At 40.7% G+C, this 20000-nt stretch overlaps 1 protein-coding gene across 4 annotated transcripts in view; it reads left to right on the top strand.

The window, feature by feature from the left end:
* slc44a5a (solute carrier family 44 member 5a) overlaps positions 1-20000 on the top strand; it is a 70882-nt gene that overhangs the window by 27441 nt on the left and 23441 nt on the right. For 3 of the 4 annotated variants that reach the window (XR_015088328.1, XM_086042758.1, XM_086042759.1), the window contains exons 4-11: positions 8547-8631; positions 10414-10498; positions 11018-11146; positions 11824-11884; positions 12031-12154; positions 13489-13572; positions 15408-15520; positions 19625-19756. Coding sequence is in view for 3 of the 4 variants with exons in the window: in XM_086042758.1 (XP_085898884.1) it covers positions 8547-8631; positions 10414-10498; positions 11018-11146; positions 11824-11884; positions 12031-12154; positions 13489-13572; positions 15408-15520; positions 19625-19756 (813 nt within the window). In the remaining variant the exon portion in view is untranslated. The remainder of the gene's footprint in view (positions 1-8546; positions 8632-10413; positions 10499-11017; positions 11147-11823; positions 11885-12030; positions 12155-13488; positions 13573-15407; positions 15521-19624; positions 19757-20000) is intronic. The other variant, XM_086042760.1, reaches the window with a different exon arrangement.

The following is a 20000-nucleotide window of genomic DNA, read 5'->3' as shown; positions in this document are numbered from 1 at the left end:
CACCATATGTATTGGTCACAAATGAAGGTATATATTATATTTAATTCTGACTTAGATTTCAAGGACAAAAATGCCACCATTTAGGGGCATTCTGGAGCCCTGGTAAAGTCATCTGAAGTTTGTCTAATCCCAGCGAAAAAACATAGTATAATCCTTTTACAACTACTTTTGTTCACTGTAAAATAAACTGTAAACTGTAACTGAACTATCGATCACAAAATCAGTACTACTTGGTTAAAACTTGCAAAATTAAAACCTCAGTCTATAACAATCCAAAGCAACTATCAGTTCTTTTTTTTAAGGAGAAAGTCAACCCAAACATATCTTTTTCAATAATATGTTCTATTAAGCCCACTAGTTGAAACAAGGCATTCTGATAAATATTGCGTTTGTGGAATAAGAGTTAATCCACTTGTTGACTGAAAATGACATTGAAGTTGCTCAGGGCTCAGGACCAATCACGGCCGACCTGTTTTCTGAAGCTGAGCCGTGATTGGTCGTTACCTGAGCGCTGAACAGCTGTGATGGCATTTTCAGTCGACAGAAGTGACAAAACGGACGCTTCCAGAGATGGCTAAAAAGGGGTGGATTTTGCTGCATAAGTCATATTCCACAAACGCAATATTAATCAGAATGGCATGGTTCAACTAGTGGGTCTGGGATGTTCCACTCTCACCACTGTCCAATTTCATATCGGGCATAGGTTATCTCCCATCCCACCCAAAACTTGAGGAGCTATTTGCTCTTGGGAGACTAAAAGTAAAAAAAAACACTGATGGAAAAAAAAAGTGCATGCAACACAGTAAGAAGTACTGTAGCTATTTACACTAGGGATGTCAATTTAGTGCGTTATTCTCAGCGTCAATCCAACCCCCTTTTGGCGCCGTCAATTAATTTGATTACAGTTTCCATAGCAACCAGCGGCTGCATTGATAAAGGCTGCAGGTCACCATGATCTATACATGTATTTGAAAGAAAAATAGCTTTAGAGTACATGTATATTTAAAAAAAAGCTTTAGAGTAGAGGAGGCGTTAAATCTGCTTCAAAATATTGATGAGGATAAATTTCTCAGCTGACACATGCACGGCTGAGCCCCCCTGCCCCGCGGTGATAGTCGCAACGTACTTATGTAATGTAACGCTTAGAAGTTGTTCTTCCTTATCTTCGGAGGCTGTGGTATGGCGGCTTACAATAGGTTTGACTTCATGTATTTTGCTCCTTGCTAAAGAGAACCGACACAGCAGGACAGTGTTTTAATAAGAATAAGAATAAGAATGCCTTTATTGATCCCACAGTGGGGAAATTTTCGTTGTTACAGTAGCAAAGATATAGGTCACACATGTGGCCATTAATGTATAACATTGACAGCAAACATTTAGGATCAAACCTATGTAGATATACGCAGTAACATGTGTATATACACATGTGTATACACAACAACCTACATCTACATAAAAAATATGAGGAACACTCATTTCGGCCTGTACATAGTGCAGAGGAAAAAATACTCTAAGTGACAGTGCTGCAGTGCTGTAGTGAAATGTAAGGGACAGCATTGGATAAAAATAAAACTAGACTAACAGTAGCGGGGAATGTTGAGTATTGCACGGTATTACAGTAGTGGGGAATATTGGGTATTGCACGATATGAGCTCAGGTTTGTTGAGTCTTGTGGGTCAGACGTGAACAGTTTCGCTCTAATTCACCTCTCTCTCGTTTCTTCTTAGTGCCGTACCAAACCAAATCAAAAAGGAAAAAATACTTAAGCACAATATACATAAAGAAATGCATACCCACAAAACAATATTGCAGCATTTTAGAAAAATAATAAATACAAAATAATATCCCTTTTGCTCCGAAGCAGCTGTATTTTATCACAGCAGGAACCATGCAACGTGATCGAGAGCCGCATGGGACAATCTCAGCGGTACACCACCTGTTTCTCATTCAGTTATCTGACACAATCTACATTAAAATATACCCACAACAGAATTTTAATAAATAAAATACCTTTATAAGACACTCAAGCAGCGAGTAATAATCGTTTTACTCAGTGAAGTCATTGCCAGAGCACAATAAAAAGTGAGATCCGTAAAAATGACTGCTCTCGTATACGTATAGTTCTAAATCCAAGCGGTGTTTGAGCAACAAGTCGCTCTCAAGACGAAATAAACATATATGTTAGAACAACACTAATGTAAATAATTGTGTGTGTGGGTGTGTGCATGCGCAGATGCGCGTGTTTGTGGGTGCGTGCGTGTGCGCGTGTAGGTGTGTGTGTGTTTGAAAGGGCTGAGAGACTGTTTGTGTGAGTTGAATCTAATGCTTGTTTTTTCAATTGAAGAGGGAAGTCAACCAAAACATTTTTTTCAAGAATATGTTCTATGCAGGCCCCCTAGTTGAAACAAGGCATTCTGATTAATATTATGTTTGTGGAATATGAGTCAAGCAGCAAAATCTAGCCATCTCAGGGGTCGGCCATTTTATTACTTGAAAATGACAACACAGATGCGTTGAGGGCTCAAATAAAGACTAATCATGGCTCAGTTAAAAAAAAACAGGTGACCTATGATTGGTTGTTACCTGAGCAACTGTGATGTCATTTTCAGTCGACAGACATGACAAAATGGCCGCCCCCCCAGTGAAAAACAGGTGGATTAACTCTTATTCCACAAACGCAGTAATTATCAGAATGCCTTGTTTCAACTAGTGGGCCTGCATAAAACATATTCTTGAAAAAAATATGTTTGGGTTGACTTCCCTTTTATAGTAGTAAAAGTATATGCATAAGAAAATCAATCCTCTTATTCATGTTAAGGGTATTAAAATTCAAGAAAATAATGGGACAGAAAAATCAAGGGATTTTTTTTACAGTAAATAAAATATGCGATTAACTACGATTAAATATTTTAGTTGTTTGTCAGCACCAATTTACACTACTTATATTTCCTATAATACAATATAGTACTTCTTTATTTATATAGTGCACAATGAACTGTTTGTACTGAGAAAATAAAATAGAGTAAACTTAAGACCATTTCTTCAGTGTAGTGGTTATACTGTACTGCAAATTTTCCACTATGCAAATCATAATATTAATAATAGCAACTGCTCTTACGTAGGTCTTGTAGAAATGATGTCTGCCAATAATGCAGGACTACAGGACTACATTCTCTGTTGGCATTTCCCCTTAAGATTTTAGAAAGTGACATTTTTTTTCTTTTCAATTTTAGTATAAGTGGTTTGGATAATGGATGGATGGAAGTCTGTTTGCGCCATGGGCCCTAGAATTTTTAATTTACTCCCCTGAAACTCCAAGTGATGGACCACTGTCCTCCTAGTTTAAAAAAAAAAAAAAAAAAAAAGTTAGGCTGAACGACAAAATGGTGTTGACCACGTTGGTTTTCTTCTTACCTAGCTAAATTCGAATGTTAATGTCACGTCGAGTGCTACTTATGGCAGTCACCTGCGCTATACGACAATTTAGAGCAAGTACTTTGCAGTGCTGTGATTACATCGGGATTACAACTTTGTGCACGTTTAGCCTTCTGCATAACTCAAATAAAGAATATGAAGTCAATGCACACACACAGTAATTACTACCGAGTTCATCGTGCACCTGTGAACTGCATGTACGTTAGCGCTATGTTAGCCGTTTTTTGGTCAGCTAACTCATCTTAAGAAATTTTTTCTCCAACACAGGGGACCAGCGTACACGTATTGACTATTGTTGTACTATAACCGCAGTATTTCATAGCGGTAGATGCTATTATATCCCTGCATGGCACCAAAAAATAAACGGTAAGAGACACCACGTACCTTGAAGCATCAAACACCAAAATGAAGCTCGCCAGCGTGCGCGCTCCCGCTGGGCGACCAAGGTTAACCAATGAGGTTGACCTTCAACCGCCCAAATCCGTCGCACTTGATTGCTCGAGATGGCGCATTTCACCTAGCCCCGCCCCCCAGTACCCGCCTCTAAGTGTACAAGTACAAATCATGAGTCTTATAAGTACAAATCGGTTTTGCATATGGTAGTGGTAAATATCGTGCAAAGGTCACGTGGTAAATGTGCTGCAAAAGTTACGTGTGCGTACAGTAGCAGAAAAAACACTCGTGACCCCAAGTGGCGACTTCTTCAACTACAAATTGCCATCCATACAGGTACAAATCAGTATTTCCCCACAAGTACAAATACAATTTTGCTTTAAGTACAAAATGTATTTCCACAACTACAAGTCGTGTTTTCTACCAAGGAGAATTTTGTTTTTCACATGTACAAGTTGTCATTTCTACAGGTAAAAATGTTCCTTTTGTTACAAGTACAAATTTTTTTGCATTCAAATTGTTTTCTCTACGAATAGAATTTTTTACCATTTCCTTGTTACAACTACAAATTTCCTTAGCACAAGCACAAGTTACTTTTGCACCAAATTTACCTCCATACTTGACCAGCGGAGCTAAACCTGATTGGTTGGACGTTGGATGACTGGACACGGGGATCGATTGCTCTTCCTCAAATACGCGGATTGTGCAGCTGAATTTTTATGACGGCGTATTTTCTGCAGCTGAATTTCTATGACGACGTATTTTCTGCAGCTGAATTTTTATGACGCCGTATTTTCTGCAGGTGAATTTTTTGCAGTTGAATTTTTTTTGCAGTTACATTTTTTTGTAGGGTGAATTTTTTGCAGCTAATTTTTTTTTCAAATGAATTTTTGAGGGTGAATTTTTTTACATGTTGAATTTCAGTGCTGAAAAAAAATTGTTTGTAATTTTGATGGTAAAAAAAAATCTGTGATAGAAATTTAATGGTAAAAAAATTCTGTTAGAAATTCGATGGTAAAAAAATTCAGTGTTAGAAATTTGATGGTAAAAAAAATTCAGTGTTAGAAATTCAAATTCAAATTCGGAAGGGACAGCCACAGCCATGTCTCATCAGCCACTGATTGTCTGTCATCTTTTTAAACTAACTGCTTTTACACTTGGTACGGGTGTGGGATGGTTCAAGAATTGGGGGACAAAGACCATAGGCAGGTTGGAGAGATTTCGAGTCTTTTATTATTACTCGTTCAGTGAAACACTTTTTGTTGTCATTTTTTTTAGTTTGAAAGTGACTACTGTATATAAATAAAGTATTGATTAACTGATTATTCAGAAGTCAAAAACATGACCTAAATCAAAACGGTCTTACCTCTTTGCAATGTTGCTGTAAAAGGTTTTCCTTCAACTGTTTCATTTTCCAATGATGATTTTTCATTATATGGTGTCTTTAAAATCCCTTGCACTCTCTTTTGCTGCTGTAACAAGTGAATTTCCATGATGTGGGATCAATATAGTCATATCTTAGTTCAAACCATTGCAAAAGATATGATCTTACCACTGAGAAATGTGACAGAATCGATTGGGGAATGTACTACAATATGGATATTTGTGTCTTTTCTTAGTTGCACTCAAACTAAATATTCAGCGATTAAGGGCATATTCTCCCATGTGCTTAAGTCAGAAGAGCCACGCTGCTACTTACTGTTATCGGCAACGTAGATCCTCCCATTAATTTAAGCTTGTCAGTTACGCACTTTCATGAAATGTATCCACTCTGAGAGGAGTGGCCTTGAAATGAGGGTGCTCCCTGTCATTTCTGACAGCAAGCTACTTGCTATCTGCCAGAGACTTAAGCACCTTTTCTCTTCCGCGCTCTGGAGGCTGTAGTACGGGTTAAGGAACTCCTGTTCCTCGAGAACCATACCCTGCCTGTTTTGGATCTCTCCCTACTACAACGCACTTGATTCAAATGATCAACTTATCAGCATGCTTAGTAGAAGTCTGAAATGATCCTGATCATTTGAGTCAGGTGTGTTGTAGTAGGGAGAGATCCAAAACAGGCAGGATATGGCTCTCAAGGAACCGGAGTTCCCTGCCCCTGCTGTTGTAAGTTTAGCGCCTCTTGAAGGTGAAACATTAAATTGCCCATTTTGATTCAATTAAATACTTCCATGCTCTGCTGGTGATGGGCGGGTGACAGTGCAGCTGCTGACTCATTTTGGTGGCGTGTAGTTTGTCTGAAGGTGCCTCTCACAACAACTGCAGTCATTGTAATGGTGGTGATGGTGAGTTAGATTTTGAATCATGTGTTTTAATTGATCTGTGTCGGTTGTGAAATCCATAGAAGTGACCCACCCGCCTGTGTGTCGAGACATACTGCTAGGCAACGATTAAACAACGGCTGTACACACGTCAACTGTGATGATTAGTATAACTTCCGGATCTACTACGCAAGTTAATTTTATAATCAAAGTGTGACATATTTAGGGTCCGAGCAGCGCCCATTGTGAGGTCTTTATGAAGCCCACCAGTCACTGACTTATTACTCTATTTCTTTCCTGATTTTGTCAGCCGAAAGTGGTTTTGATGAGCAGGCATGTGTGGCATTTTTCGGCGGGGACTGGAGATGAGACTTTCAGTTTGGAAGAACTCCTCGGACTGGCAATACATTTAGACTACCGCTTACGTGAGAGACAACGAGAGGAACAATGTCGTACAGAGTCCACCAGGAATGGTGCACCATCCCGGGGGGTTGAAGCTTCCTACCGTCCACCTGACCTTCCTTTGATGATGGTGCTGACTTCAGTAGCTGAGGAGTCCATGCAGCTGGGAGGCTGACAACTGAGCCCAGCAGAGTGAAGGCAATGGATACAACGTTGGAGGTGCCTGTAGTGGGGTCTTCCTGGACACCAGGTGGCGAGCTGTCCAACCAGACCTTTGCAGCACTGCAGCTTCAAGTGGAACTCTCAATCGCCCCAGTCATCTCTTGCTTGGCGGTTCCCTTACTAGTTCACAGACTGGCTGTTGTGAGTATCCTAATAAGGAACACACACTCTTATGATGCCCATGCGCTCAGCTAAAAGGAGACTGGATCTATCCAGGGTCATTTTTTATAGGGGACTCCATGTTAACACTATGGCTTTGGTTGATTCAGGTGCTGATGATAGATTTTTGGACCCCTCCAGGGTTGAAACGCTCGAGTGTCTGGAAGTAAGACTTGACAAACCCCAAGTGAGTGAATGATCTTGATGGGTGCCTCCTGGGGGTTGTTAGACATAGGACAGAGACATTAGTGTTACAGTTATCCGGTAATCATTGTGAATCTATTCAGTTCTACGTTATGCCGCTGCAGTCTGCTCTGGTGGACCTTGGGTTAACTTGTTTTAAACGCCATAATCCCAATATTAACTGGGGAGCATGCAATTGAGAATTGAAGCGTTTTTTGTTGGTGGCATAGTTCAGTGGTAGAGTCGTCGTCTCCCAACCCAGAGGTTGTGGGTTCGAGCATCGGCCGTTGTGTCCAAGTATCCTTGAGCAAGATACTGAACCCCCAGTTGCTCCTGATGCTGCGTCATCATTGTGAAGTGCTTTAAGTTCCGAAGGTAGAAAAGCGCTATACAAGTGACAGCCCATTGAACACTTACAGCCCATTTGTCATTCCCACTGTCTTCGTTCCGTTGTTTTTGGTGGCCTTAACCTGTGCTGAAACTCATAAACCTTTACACACACATCAGGCCTGGCAAAAACATCAATATTTTAGAGATTTCTTGTGCGCTTTTCCAAAAATGGCTTAATTGCACCCCAGACAAAGTATTAACAAAGTACCAGTACTGCCGGTTGTACGTTTCACCTACATCTGTGTAAATTGGGAAACTGCCCAAGATCTACAAAACAGTCTTTCGCAACAATCTGTTAAACCTAACAGGAAGTCCACCATTTTGACTTTATTTTCGATTTGTGTGGCATTTTTTCCCTTTTATAGAGGTCATATTTTAACCAACTCCTCTGAAAGAATGGATCCAATCATCTTCAAACTTTAGTTGTATCCTCTAAACCTGTTTACAATTAAAGGTTATTGAAAGCTTTTTATTTTGTTGCATGGTATTGCCATGGTGATGTGCCATTTGTGAAGAAAAATAATGCTGTTTTGGATGATCTAAACCTAGAAAAAACTCATGAAAAATGTGTACACACATCTAGCCTGGCAAAAACATTTAGAGGGTTATTGTCCTATGTGCCAGTACCCCAACGTACCAGTATACCAATGTGCCCCGATGTGGCCAGAGTTGCAAGGGCCCTTTATAGTTGCTTGCAGCTCTAGTTTCCAAATGGAACTCAATGTAATTTACATCTTGTGGAAACTCCACAATCTGGAAATTAGGACTACCCTGAGACTTCACCGAATCATGCCTCTTTGGTGGTTGCATACACATTTCCATTTACGCATGTTGGGTGTGTCAGATGTCTGGACGGGAGAATCGCTAAACCTTGAAAAGGCGCAACCATGCACGTAAAAGCATGTCTTAAGCATTAATGGGAGAATAGGCCCCTTATTGCGTATTTATTGGTCATGTGCTGACTATATTAAATATCAGGCTCTATGTGTACATTTGAAATGTAACAAAAAGAAAATTAAGTGTGACTGAACGTTCAGCCAGCAATTATTTTAATAGTATGCTCATTATTTCAACGTATGAAAAATAATCGCTCTATTTATCCAGCCTGGTTGCATGGTGACCCGAGGAAGGTGTTCCATCCAACAAACAGTTATGGCGAGTTTTGTGGTCAAAAGGGAACCTCCAATGCGTAAGTTATTCATTTCTCATTACTCATTATGCATGTGTACACACCAAAAGCCTTTACATTACATTTTCAAGATGGACATTGCATTACTAGCTTATTAAAAAAAAATAATAATAATAACAGTGCATCATACATACTAATAAACATAAATAACCAGATAGGAAACATCTGACAATGACAGGTGACAATGGGGATGCGAATCCAAGACATGATATGAGAATAATGGCTGTTAAGTCATTGGGGACACCAGACACATCGAGGTCATCAGAACCACTCACGGTCATACCCTTTAGGCTTTCTGTAACTCGACTGGTGGACACAGTGGTACAAAATCTACAGAGGTAGCTTTGGCAGTTGGACAGGCAGCCTCAACATGACAACAGCACAGAATGTAAACATACAGATGGTTGGAGTGCAAGGGATTGACCTTGGCATGCAGCACAGAATAAGAGATAATGACCCTGGATTATACTTTCCCTCCTGAGAGCCTAGTCTTTTGGGACAATACTGACCAGATTGAGCTGGAACATCCGAGCCTGGTACGAGAACAATAAATCAGCAGAGCTGGGCATCGCCTATTTCCCGTCTGCATATTTAATCGACCCACGTGGTCCCAGTCGGTCTGAGTCAGTCAAACGACGTCGAGAACAGACTTAACCTGTACCACGTCCCACGCAGGTGCCGCACTCCTGACACCGCTGAGTAAGGAAAAAATAAATAATAAGATAGTGTTATGTACCTTGCAGTCCCACAGATGCAATGACATGTGCCCCATATTGTTTTTATTTCACCGATCACCACGCTGTGTGTGTGTGCCTGTTGTTTTTGTTAGATATTTTTTCTTTGTTTGGGGCACCTTCAGTGCATCTCACAATTTGGTAACAAAAAGTTGACTACATTTTAGACTAAAAGGCTAAAAGGTGGTCTCTTTTGTAGCGCAAGCGGTCTAACGCAATTTTGGTGTATTTAATCGAGGCACAGGCAGACAGATTTGGTGCAACGCAAATGTGCGTGGTGGACCTCATGTTAATTCATTCATAAATATCACACCAGCGTGAGACAATCCCTCTGAATCATTATAGAAATGAATTCATCGAACAAATTATAATCATTATCATCTTAAAAACTATTTTAATAGAGTGTCATCCATGAATGCATAAACAGGAGGTGTAAGGCGGTCTCTAATTGTGTGTCACACACATGGCCGTCAACAAGAAGATCATCCAAAAGGGCAGATATTGCAGTTTATGTGGCAATGTAATGCACAAACCCCAGCGAGATTAATTTCTGTTTGCACAGCGTACTCACGTGTGCACTTCGTACCGCCCTAATTCCAATCAAAATAAAGGATGCGGCGAGGATTCGATAGGAAAACAGTGCATTCCATCCCACAACGGTGTACAAAGGCGCAAGCGTCCGTTACACCCGATTCTACTGGCGCAAAGTCTAGCAAAATTGCTAAATAAAGAAAACCCCGCCCATCACAGTTAGACTACGCTTTGCACTAGACTTGCGCCTGGAATGAAAATAGGGCCCATATGGTGGAAATAATCAGGACAGGGAAGCCAATCAGACAGGCAGGAAACACAGGGAAAGGCAAGTTATCTGAAATGAAACTGGAGAGAATTACAAAACCAAACATGAGTGGAACACTAAACAGATACTAGACTAAATAAATCAGACAGATTTCTTGGACATGAGAAAATCATGAATTGCCGGTAATTAATTGGTGTTTGAGTGTGTTGCTGAACTGAAGCTAACAATTATTATTTGATCTTTTTGCAGGAAGAGGCCCATTCTCTTCTATTTCAACATCTTAAAATGTGCCAATCCTTCTATTCTAATTAACCTACAGTGCCCAACAACTCAGGTAACAACAAAACTGTTCCAGATAGCATGAGATTTGTTCAAAAGTACATCCGTTTCACTGATGGACTATGGTGTACTGTTCCCCAGATCAAATCCTGTGCCTTCCTGATGCTGTTTTTTTTTTATTTTTATTTTGCTTCTGTCAATCACATATAACAATAGTAATATAGTTTGTCAAATCTATCCATCTATCTTTCCATCTATCTATTTATCTATCTATCTATCTATCTATCGACACATGTCCAATTTTTGTCATTTTATTTATTTTTACGTTAATGGGATGTCTAACGTGGAAACTCCATTAACATAGAAATGAAAAAAAAGACAGTTTTTTACTTAATATATATATACATACACATATATATATATATATATATATATATATATATATATATATATATATATATATATATATATATATATATATATATATATATACACACACATACACACACACAGACACACTTTACTATATTATTCCCCAAAATGTTTCTGTGAATAACATATCCTATCCTTTCAGATGTGTGTGTCAAAGTGCCCTGACAAATTTGCTACTTATACTGAGATGCAACTGGAGCACAAACTCGGCAACAGTTACTGGCAGTATTACCGTCAGTTCTGTAAACCTGGCTTTAATAACCCTGACAAGGTACCAGTTATAAATCTACATTACATTGAAGTCCATCTACATGTTGGCTTGATTTTATGTTTGGCACTTGTAATTGTATTTGCTAAAGCAGGATCTGGTTTAAAAAAAAAAAAAAAAAAGAGGAAATGTTAGTGTGGCTCTCATGTCTGTGACTTCAATATCTCCACATGGGTTCATTCATCAAAGGTCTTCACAAATTAAGTCCAATTCATACACTTTTCAAGTATATTCTTTCACAAGTTTATGAACACTCAAGAACTTTTTCATTTCATTTCATGTTTATTTGACTCGGGACAGATGGCACGTACATACAGTAGACCAGGGTTGCTCAAATCCAGTCCTCAAGAGCACCTATACAGCCTGTTTTCCATCTCTCCCTGCATGCAACACACCTTATTCAAATGATCCGCTCATCAGCATGCGTTGCACAAGCCTGATAACGATTGTGATCATTAAAGATAGAAAACAGGCTGGATAGGGGCTCTTGAGGACCGGACTTGAGCACCCCTGACATATACGAATGAAAAACAATCTCCAATGAGCAGCATTACAGCATTTATAGCTAATGCTAATTTCCAGTGCCCGTTCCTTTCCGTTCCATTTTTACATCACATTTTGCACTTTTTAACACTTTTCAAGGATCTTTCCTTCAATTTGTTTTGTTTGGCTTCTTCTAGCCAGTAGCTGAGGTTCTACGAGATGAAGATTGTCCCTCTGTGATTGTGCCAAGTAGACCATGTAAGGATGACTCTTTAATTGTTATAATATAAAACCGTATTCACAATAAATCCCACCAATGATGTTTTGTGATATATTTCATTACACAACATTACATGATATTGCGTGTGTGTGTGGGTATGTGTGTGCGTGTGTGCGTGGGTCAGTTCTTCAGAGATGTCTACCAGATGTCATCACTCTTAATGGGACTGTGACAGTGGCAAATAAAACAAGGTTCAAAGATGCTCTTGAAACAGCGCACAGCGTCACTGAACTCCAAGATGCTTCCAAGTATTGTCACTTTTTATTGGCAATTTTACATACACATCCACAATGTTTTTCATTTCACGTTTGATTTGTTCTTAACTGTGGCTAAACACAATTGACACTGTGTTCCAAATTAATAGACATAAGCTGTTTTTGTTTATTTTCCTAATCAGTCAAGGCGATGAACACTGAATTATTTTTTTAAATCATCAAGTTATTTTAGCTTCTATAGTAATCATCTTTTACAGTAAACAAAACTACCATGGCGACAACAGTATTTTTTCCAAATTTGTATGCACAACAACTTTGTGCATAATAATGTGACAGGCAATAATTTCCTCCCAGAGTTGATGTTTGGAGCTACTGTATTGTTCACCCTGATGTTTTTTGTAGGGTGGGGTGGTTGGTCCACAGGTTCTCAGTAGGGTTGAGGTCAAGGTTGAGTTCAAATTCAGAACAAGTTATTTAAATGGAAATCAACCCAAGCACATTTTTTTTCAAGAATATGTTCCCAGCAGGACCACTATTTGAAACACTGCTTTCTGATTAATACTGCGATTGTGGAATATGAGTTAAAGGGGAAGTCAATGCAAACATTTTTTTTTCAAGAATATGTTCTATGCAAGCCCACTAGTTGAAACAGAGCATTCTGATAAATATTGCGTTTGTGGAACAAGTGTTAATCCACTAGTTTTTAACCATCTCTGGGGGCGGCCATTTTGTCTTCTGTTGACTGAAAATGACATCACAACTGCTCACAGCGACCAATCACGGCTCAGATTCAGAAAACAGGTCAGCCGTGATTGGTCGTTGTGAGCAGTTGTGATGTCATTTTCAGTCGACAGAAGACAAAATAGCCGCCCCCAGAGATGGATAAAAACGAGTGCATTTTGCTGCTTACCTTATATTCCACAAACGCAAAATTAATCAGAACTAGTGGGCCTGATGGTAACACATTCTTGAAAAAAATATGATTGGGTTGACTTCCACATTAAGCAGCAAAATCCGACCCTTTTTAGCCATCTTAGGGGGCAGCCATTTTGTCACTTCTGTCGACTGAAAATGACATCACAACTGCTTAGGGCTCAGGTAATGACCAATCATGGCTAAGCTTCAGAAAACAGGTCAGCCGTGATTGGTCGTTAACTGAGCCTTAAGCAGTTGTGATGTCGTTTTCAGTCAACCGAAGTGACAAAATGGCCGCCTCCAGAGATGGCTAAAAACAGGTGGATTAACTCTTATTCCACAAACGCAATATTTATCAGAATGCCTTGTTTCAACTAGTGGGCTTGCTTAGAAAAAAATATGTTTGGGTTGACTTACTCTTTAATGATTATAAATGAACTCTCGTTTTGCAGAGGATTAAGAGGACTAGTGGCGACTCGGGAGCTGGGCTTGAAGATAGTGGAAGATTACACTAAATCTTGGCCATGGATTGTTATGTAACTACAAACACACACATGCACTAACACTGGATTTAATTGGACTGAATAGTTTCTCTGTAATTTAAAGATAATAAATGTATAAGAACCAACATTAACTTTTTATCAAAGTGATGGCACCAACATCAAGTTTTTATCTTGGCACGTATCAGAGTTGGGCACGTATCAGAGTTGGGCACGTGATCTTTTTTGCCCATCCGGCCGCGACCCTCCACCCTTGACCTGGGTACCCTTCCGGCCGCCTCCCCCGGCCATATTCATAAACATTGTCGGCCCCCGCACCGTTCCAACCCCGCCACCCCCCCCAAAAAAAACAAAAAAACGTGCATGATGCCCCCGCGGGAGAGATGCTAACGGAAGAGGTTTATTTAGAGACAGTTAGCTGGCTAACTTACTATTCAAACCCGCTGTGGACACGCTTCAAACATGCCACTTACTCACGTACTTATCCAGCTGCGTGTACTAACTTCCATTGCGAGCCCTGGGGTTGGTTTTGTTGTATTGTATAATTATTTGGGTCCAACAGACGACAAGTCTGCAAGCATTCAACAAGTTACTTATTTTCCACACTTCCCCTCCTTCACACTTCCCGACCTTCAAAATAAAAGCATGCCAGCAAACCACTACACAGCAGTTTTGCTCCGGGAGTAGGAAAGTGCATGATGTGCCATACTTGAGTGCTGCGCGCAGCTTGACTATACTCCCGGACACAAGTTGTTTTGAAAGAAGCCTAAAAAAAGCCTTCCACTGAGTAGGCTGAGATGAAATTTGGCCGCCTCGCAACCACGTCAAACGCATGAGGGCCGATTAGTGGGCCGAACTAAAATCTACTTCTGGCCATGCTTAGTCCAACCATTTTTTTAAATTTGTCACCCCCCACCCCTCCACCCTAAAAATGGGCATCCGACCGGTCCGGCCCAGGGATGGACTGCCCAGCTCTGGCACGTATGATGTACTGTACTGGAACTGTAGCTGAATAATTCATTGTTGTTGGTTTTTTTATTTTTATATTATATCTTATATCATCTTATGTATCAAGTTACTACGTAATCTAACCCTCGGTTCTCTGTCACCTGTGACGTCATGCCTGACAGCAGTTGGAACTCTGAGTTTTGGATTGTCTCAACGTTCACTCGTTCAGAGTGGAATATTTAGTGCCATGCAAGTTGAAATCCAACCTTTACAGATCTAGGAACAGAGTAAATGCATAATGAAATCACAAAATCTCCACAAAATACCATGAGTATGTTTTACACTTATATCTGGTTAAATTGCATTTAGTCATTTTTATTAAAAGCTTTCAATGAATAAGATATTTTAAGATGCAACAGGCTACATTGTTTTTCCCCATTCTTTGGTGTTTACCAGTTAGTTTATCCTTTTGTGTACGCCATAAAATTGTGCACGTTCCAAAACTGTTAAGAACTGCTCTCCTAAAGAAATTCTGAGTGATGTCATTCACAGCTCAATGAGCAGCACATACCTGTTTTTAGGGGTCGAATCAAAACAAGGAAGTTAGTTGCTGATTTAAATATGACTTTTGGTGGGAAACAACATGTTTTACAACAGTTATAGAAATTGTAAAAGTTGCAACTTATGTTGGATTGTCATTGTTTTCTTGAAGGTTTGAATGGTCTGATTCTTGGTTGAGATTGCAGCCAAGTAGTTGTTAATGTTTCTCCCACTTAATCCAACTCTGAGAGCATATGTTTCATTAGAAGTGAGAACTTTGTAATTATGAGTTCGCTTAGCATTTCCTACTCATTCAATGTGTTGCTTTCCCGGTCTTTGTTCAATCCCGTTGCTACAACTCACATTGTTTTTGTTTTTTCCAGAGGTCTGATGATGTCCGTGGTGTTTAGTCTCGTCTTTATAGTGCTGCTGAGATTCACAGCTTGGCTGATGTTGTGGGTTACCATCATAACTGTCATTCTACTGCTAGCATATGGTATGCTTTTTATCTATCTATCCATCTATCCATCCATCCATCCATCCATCCATCCATCCATCCATCCATCCAATGTTCCCTCTCAGCTGTACGCGTGAGCAATTGCGCAGCGCACATGGTGACACTGGCGCGTACCACGCGCACACATTACATTTCTACACCCATTCCTTCATTTCTACCCTACTCCCACTTCCCTAACAGTTTTAGTCGTGTGTTTACTGTAGTTTGAAGCATACATTGACACACGTACACTCACACACACCACTGACGAGACGCTGCAGGCGACTCGAGCTCGCTCCATTCAGGAAGTCCAAACATGGGCGTAATTTACAAGTCCCTTAAATCAGGGGTGTCAAAGTCAAATGAACGGAGGGCCAAATAAAAAAATTTGCGACAAGCCGAGGGCCGGACTGATAGAATGTCCATTGAAATTTTGGCTCCTTCCGGCTGTTGTGTTTTTATCTTCGTAGTTACTAAATAAAAAATAAAATAAAGTACATTACTGCTACTTTTGCGACCGTTTGCGTTTCTCCTGCCAAACTGGAAACAATTTTCTGGTTGACTCGGGCTGCAAGATTGTATGAACTGTACATAATGTGAAGTAAAACGGAGAGGATCATATGATTGGTATGATGTCTCCCTCTGACTATTTTAGAGTGGCAAGGTATGAATGTGGGTGCTCCTGTCAGAAAACACAGGCCCATATTACACTTGACACGTCTATTTATTATGATCTGTAACAACACAGACAAAGAATAACCTAGCAACATTATTCAATGCATATCCATTTGTCAACAAAAGGCCTAAACATTACAATTCACTGTATTACGCAATTAAACAGCCAAACAATACACACAATACACATTCACACGTTTTATCACTAGAATAGTAAGCATACTAGCTGAAATAACTAACTTGTGTTCATCAACGTGACATCACTCACGAGAACATATCTAGGCTATTTTGTACAGCAGTTACCTGACACGAACCTAAATGATTAAACTCACCTTTTATCATTTACATACAACAAACAAAGGGAAATCTGCAACTACTGAGTTTGCTGGCACGAACAAATTACTAGCTATGTGTCAAAGAAGGAAAAAGAAAAGAAACCACGTCTCTCGCTATCAACACTTAGCGCTCAAGGAGAGTTCAATGAATTTATCAAATGCCAACAATTACTTATAATAAAATAACGTGAGATTTCTAACATGAAGTATTTCTTAATAAAGTGTGTTTTACTCCAAATAACTTTTCACCACAATGCGATTCTGAAAGCCACGAAAAGTGACGTGAAGTCTTCAGTCCCAGTAGACCCAGTAGACGACCGAAGTAGCGGTAATGTTCGTTACAACAACAGCCAGCGGGTGGCAAACATAGGTGCAAAGAAATATATTACAGAAATAAAATATTGGAACGAATTGGGTTATCTGTGTTGTGGTCGAATTTGTGTGTACTGTCTCAGCCTGGTTTGGACAGTCAGCAAAACTCATTTTCTACACCACGACTCTGAAGACGGTACTTGAGTCCACAGGTTTAATGACGTAGAAAAAGGTGAAACTGTAACATAAAGTACGAGGCAACATTACTCTCACTTCACACAATGTACAGCTATTACAATAAAACAATTTAAATTCGGTCTATATGGATCACTTCACATATACAATTCAACAAATAAATCCAACATTACCTCAGCCGCTATAGCAATAAGCTATCGTGCTAACGCTAGTGCGAGTGCTAGTTTATATCGTAACGTTTTTATAAACATCTTTTCAACTAAAAGAGTCACAGAATTGTGCGTTGATTAACAACTTAAACTTGTACATACCCACGATACTACCAAAAGCATAAGATGTATGTGGATTGTGCTGGTTTTTTTTTTACTATTTTCACGTTTCTCTTGTAGACGATCTTTTGCTTAACTTCCTGCTTCCGCGTACGCGTCTTCCGGTTGGATGTCGTCACTTCCGTTTGCGAACTACGCTGATCAACAATCAAATAAAGTTACGTTGTATAAAAATATTCTGAACTCATTCATTATCCATACCGCTTATCCTCACAAGGGTCGCGGGGCGTGCTGGAGCCTATCCCAGCTGTCTTTGGGCAGTAGGCGGGGGACACCCTGAATTGGTTGCCAGCCAATCGCAGGGCACACAGAGACAAACATCCGCACTCACAATCACACCTAAGGGCAATTTAGAGAGTCCAATCAACTTACCATGCATGTTTTTGGAATGTGGGAGGAAACCGGAGTACCCGGAGGAAACCCACGCAGGCACGGGGAGAACATGCAAACTCCACACAGGGAGGCCGGGGCCGGGATCGAACCCACGACCTCTGAACTGTGAGGCGGACGTGCTATATTCTGAACTATTTATAGATATTTTAACACTATTTTACTGCACCTCAAATGCAACATTTGAACTTAAATTGACTTTAATCCTGCTAACAAAACATTGTGTCTTGCCAAGTTGTTTTGTTTCCGAGGTTAATGAATGCATCGTGCGGCTGCATGGGAGGGCATATGAGCGAGAGTAGCGGAGGACGAACAGGAGAGCCCATCCATCCATCCATTATCTGTACCGCTTCTCCTCACAAGGGTCGCGGGGCGTGCTGGAGCCTATCCCAGCTGTCTTTGGGCAGTAGGCGGGGGACACCCTAGTTGCCAGCCAATCGCAGGGCACACAGAGACAAACATCCGCACTCACAATCACACCTAGGGCCAATCTAGAGTATCCAATCAACTTACCATGCATGTTTTTGGAATGTGGGAGGAAGCCGGAGTGCCCGGAGAAAACCCACGCAGGCACGGGGAGAACATGCAAACTCCACACAGGGAGGCCGGAGCCGGGATTGAACCCACGACCTCTGAACTGTGAGGCGGACGTGCTAACCAGTCGACCACCGTGCCGCCCTGAACAGGAGAGCCGTTGCTCTTTTTTGACTGAACAGTTGTCGTACATGGCGGCACGGTGGTCGACTGCTTAGCACGTCCACCTCACAGTTCAGAGGTCGTGGGTTCGATCCCGGCTCCGGCCTCCCTGTGTGGAGTTTGCATGTTCTCCCCGTGCATGTTCTCCGGGTACTCCGGTTTCCTCCCGCATTCCAAAAACATGCATGGTAAGTTGATTGGACACTCTAAATTGCCCCTAGGTGTGATTGTGAGTGCGGATGTTTGCCTTTGTGTGCCCTGCGATTGGCTGGCAACCAATTCAGGCTGTCCCCCGCCTAATGCCCAAAGACAGCTGGGATAGGCTTCAGCACGCCCCGCGACCCTTGTGAGGATAAGCGGTATAGATAATGGATGGATGGACGGTTGTTATACTGTATTGGCGTTGGCTGCGGCCCACAGTAGCCAGTTTGACTAATAAAAACGTGATAATTAAACTACGTCTGTGTTCTTGGGAGACGCTACAATATATTTTAAATCGTGACGTCATGGGCAGGCGCGAAGGACCCGATCACATCTGCTACCCACACCGGCTTGCTGCGGGCTGCGGGCCGGATCTAATAATAAAGCAATATCATCGCAGGGGCCGTAGAAAACCTCGTGAGCCGGATGTGGCCCGCGGGCCTTGACTTTGACATTTCTGCCTTAAATGATGCTCTCTCATGCGTTTCAGAGGTCGGTGGCTAGAAAAGTTTGTATTTTATTAAATGACATGTTTTCCATTATTAATGAGTGGACAATGTGGGACCATATTTATATACAGTAAATTGTATTGAGACTTAATTATGCTTAAAATGTGCTCAAATAAAAGTAACAAACTAGGGCTGATTTTATTTGTCACAATTCGCTATTCAATGATATGTTATCTTTTGATCTATAGGCGGTTTGATTTTGTTTGTCTGTTTGTTTTCCTAACATACCGACATTACGTAACTGGTTATGATCTCAAGTTTTGGACAGGTGTAATACTGGTCTGGTGGCAGCCGTATGCATGTCTGATGCTCACCATGGTCCTCAGGGAATTTTTGTGAATGTTCAGACGCATGGAAAATTAGAGGGAACATTGCATCCATCCATCCATCCATCACTTGATTAGGTAGAATTTGTATTATTGTTGTAATCTCCGAGTGGCATTCAACAACTCATTAATGCAGGTATGTGGCACTGCTCTGTGGTGTTAACCACCCTTGGACACAATCAAGGCTCGGACGTATCCATTGTGGAAGTTGGACTGCAGACAGATCTCAGAGTCTATCTACAGCTCAGAGAAACTTGGATAATTTTATGTAAGTCTTCTTTTTACACATTTTATCAGTTTCATCATCTCATCATCCACTACTGTAGTCATCTACCAGAATCCTGTCAGAGTGTAGTGGTGAATCTGTAGTGTCTTGGAACTCAGAGTAGAGTTATTTTATATGACAATTTTAAGAGTACTGTAATACTATATTTTTACCTTCAAAGCAATTTTTCGGGCGGGGGCGGAACTGGGTGTCTTCATGGGTATTGCCCTGGGAGAAAAAAATGATC

The sequence above is a fragment of the Filicampus tigris genome, chromosome 10 (genome assembly GCF_054856515.1).
Source record: "Filicampus tigris isolate MCC_2025a chromosome 10, RoL_Ftig_1.0, whole genome shotgun sequence".
Taxonomy (NCBI): Eukaryota; Metazoa; Chordata; class Actinopteri; order Syngnathiformes; family Syngnathidae; genus Filicampus; species Filicampus tigris.
The sequence above is the reverse complement of the archived record's forward strand: the minus strand, read 5'-3'. Positions and strand labels throughout refer to the sequence as shown.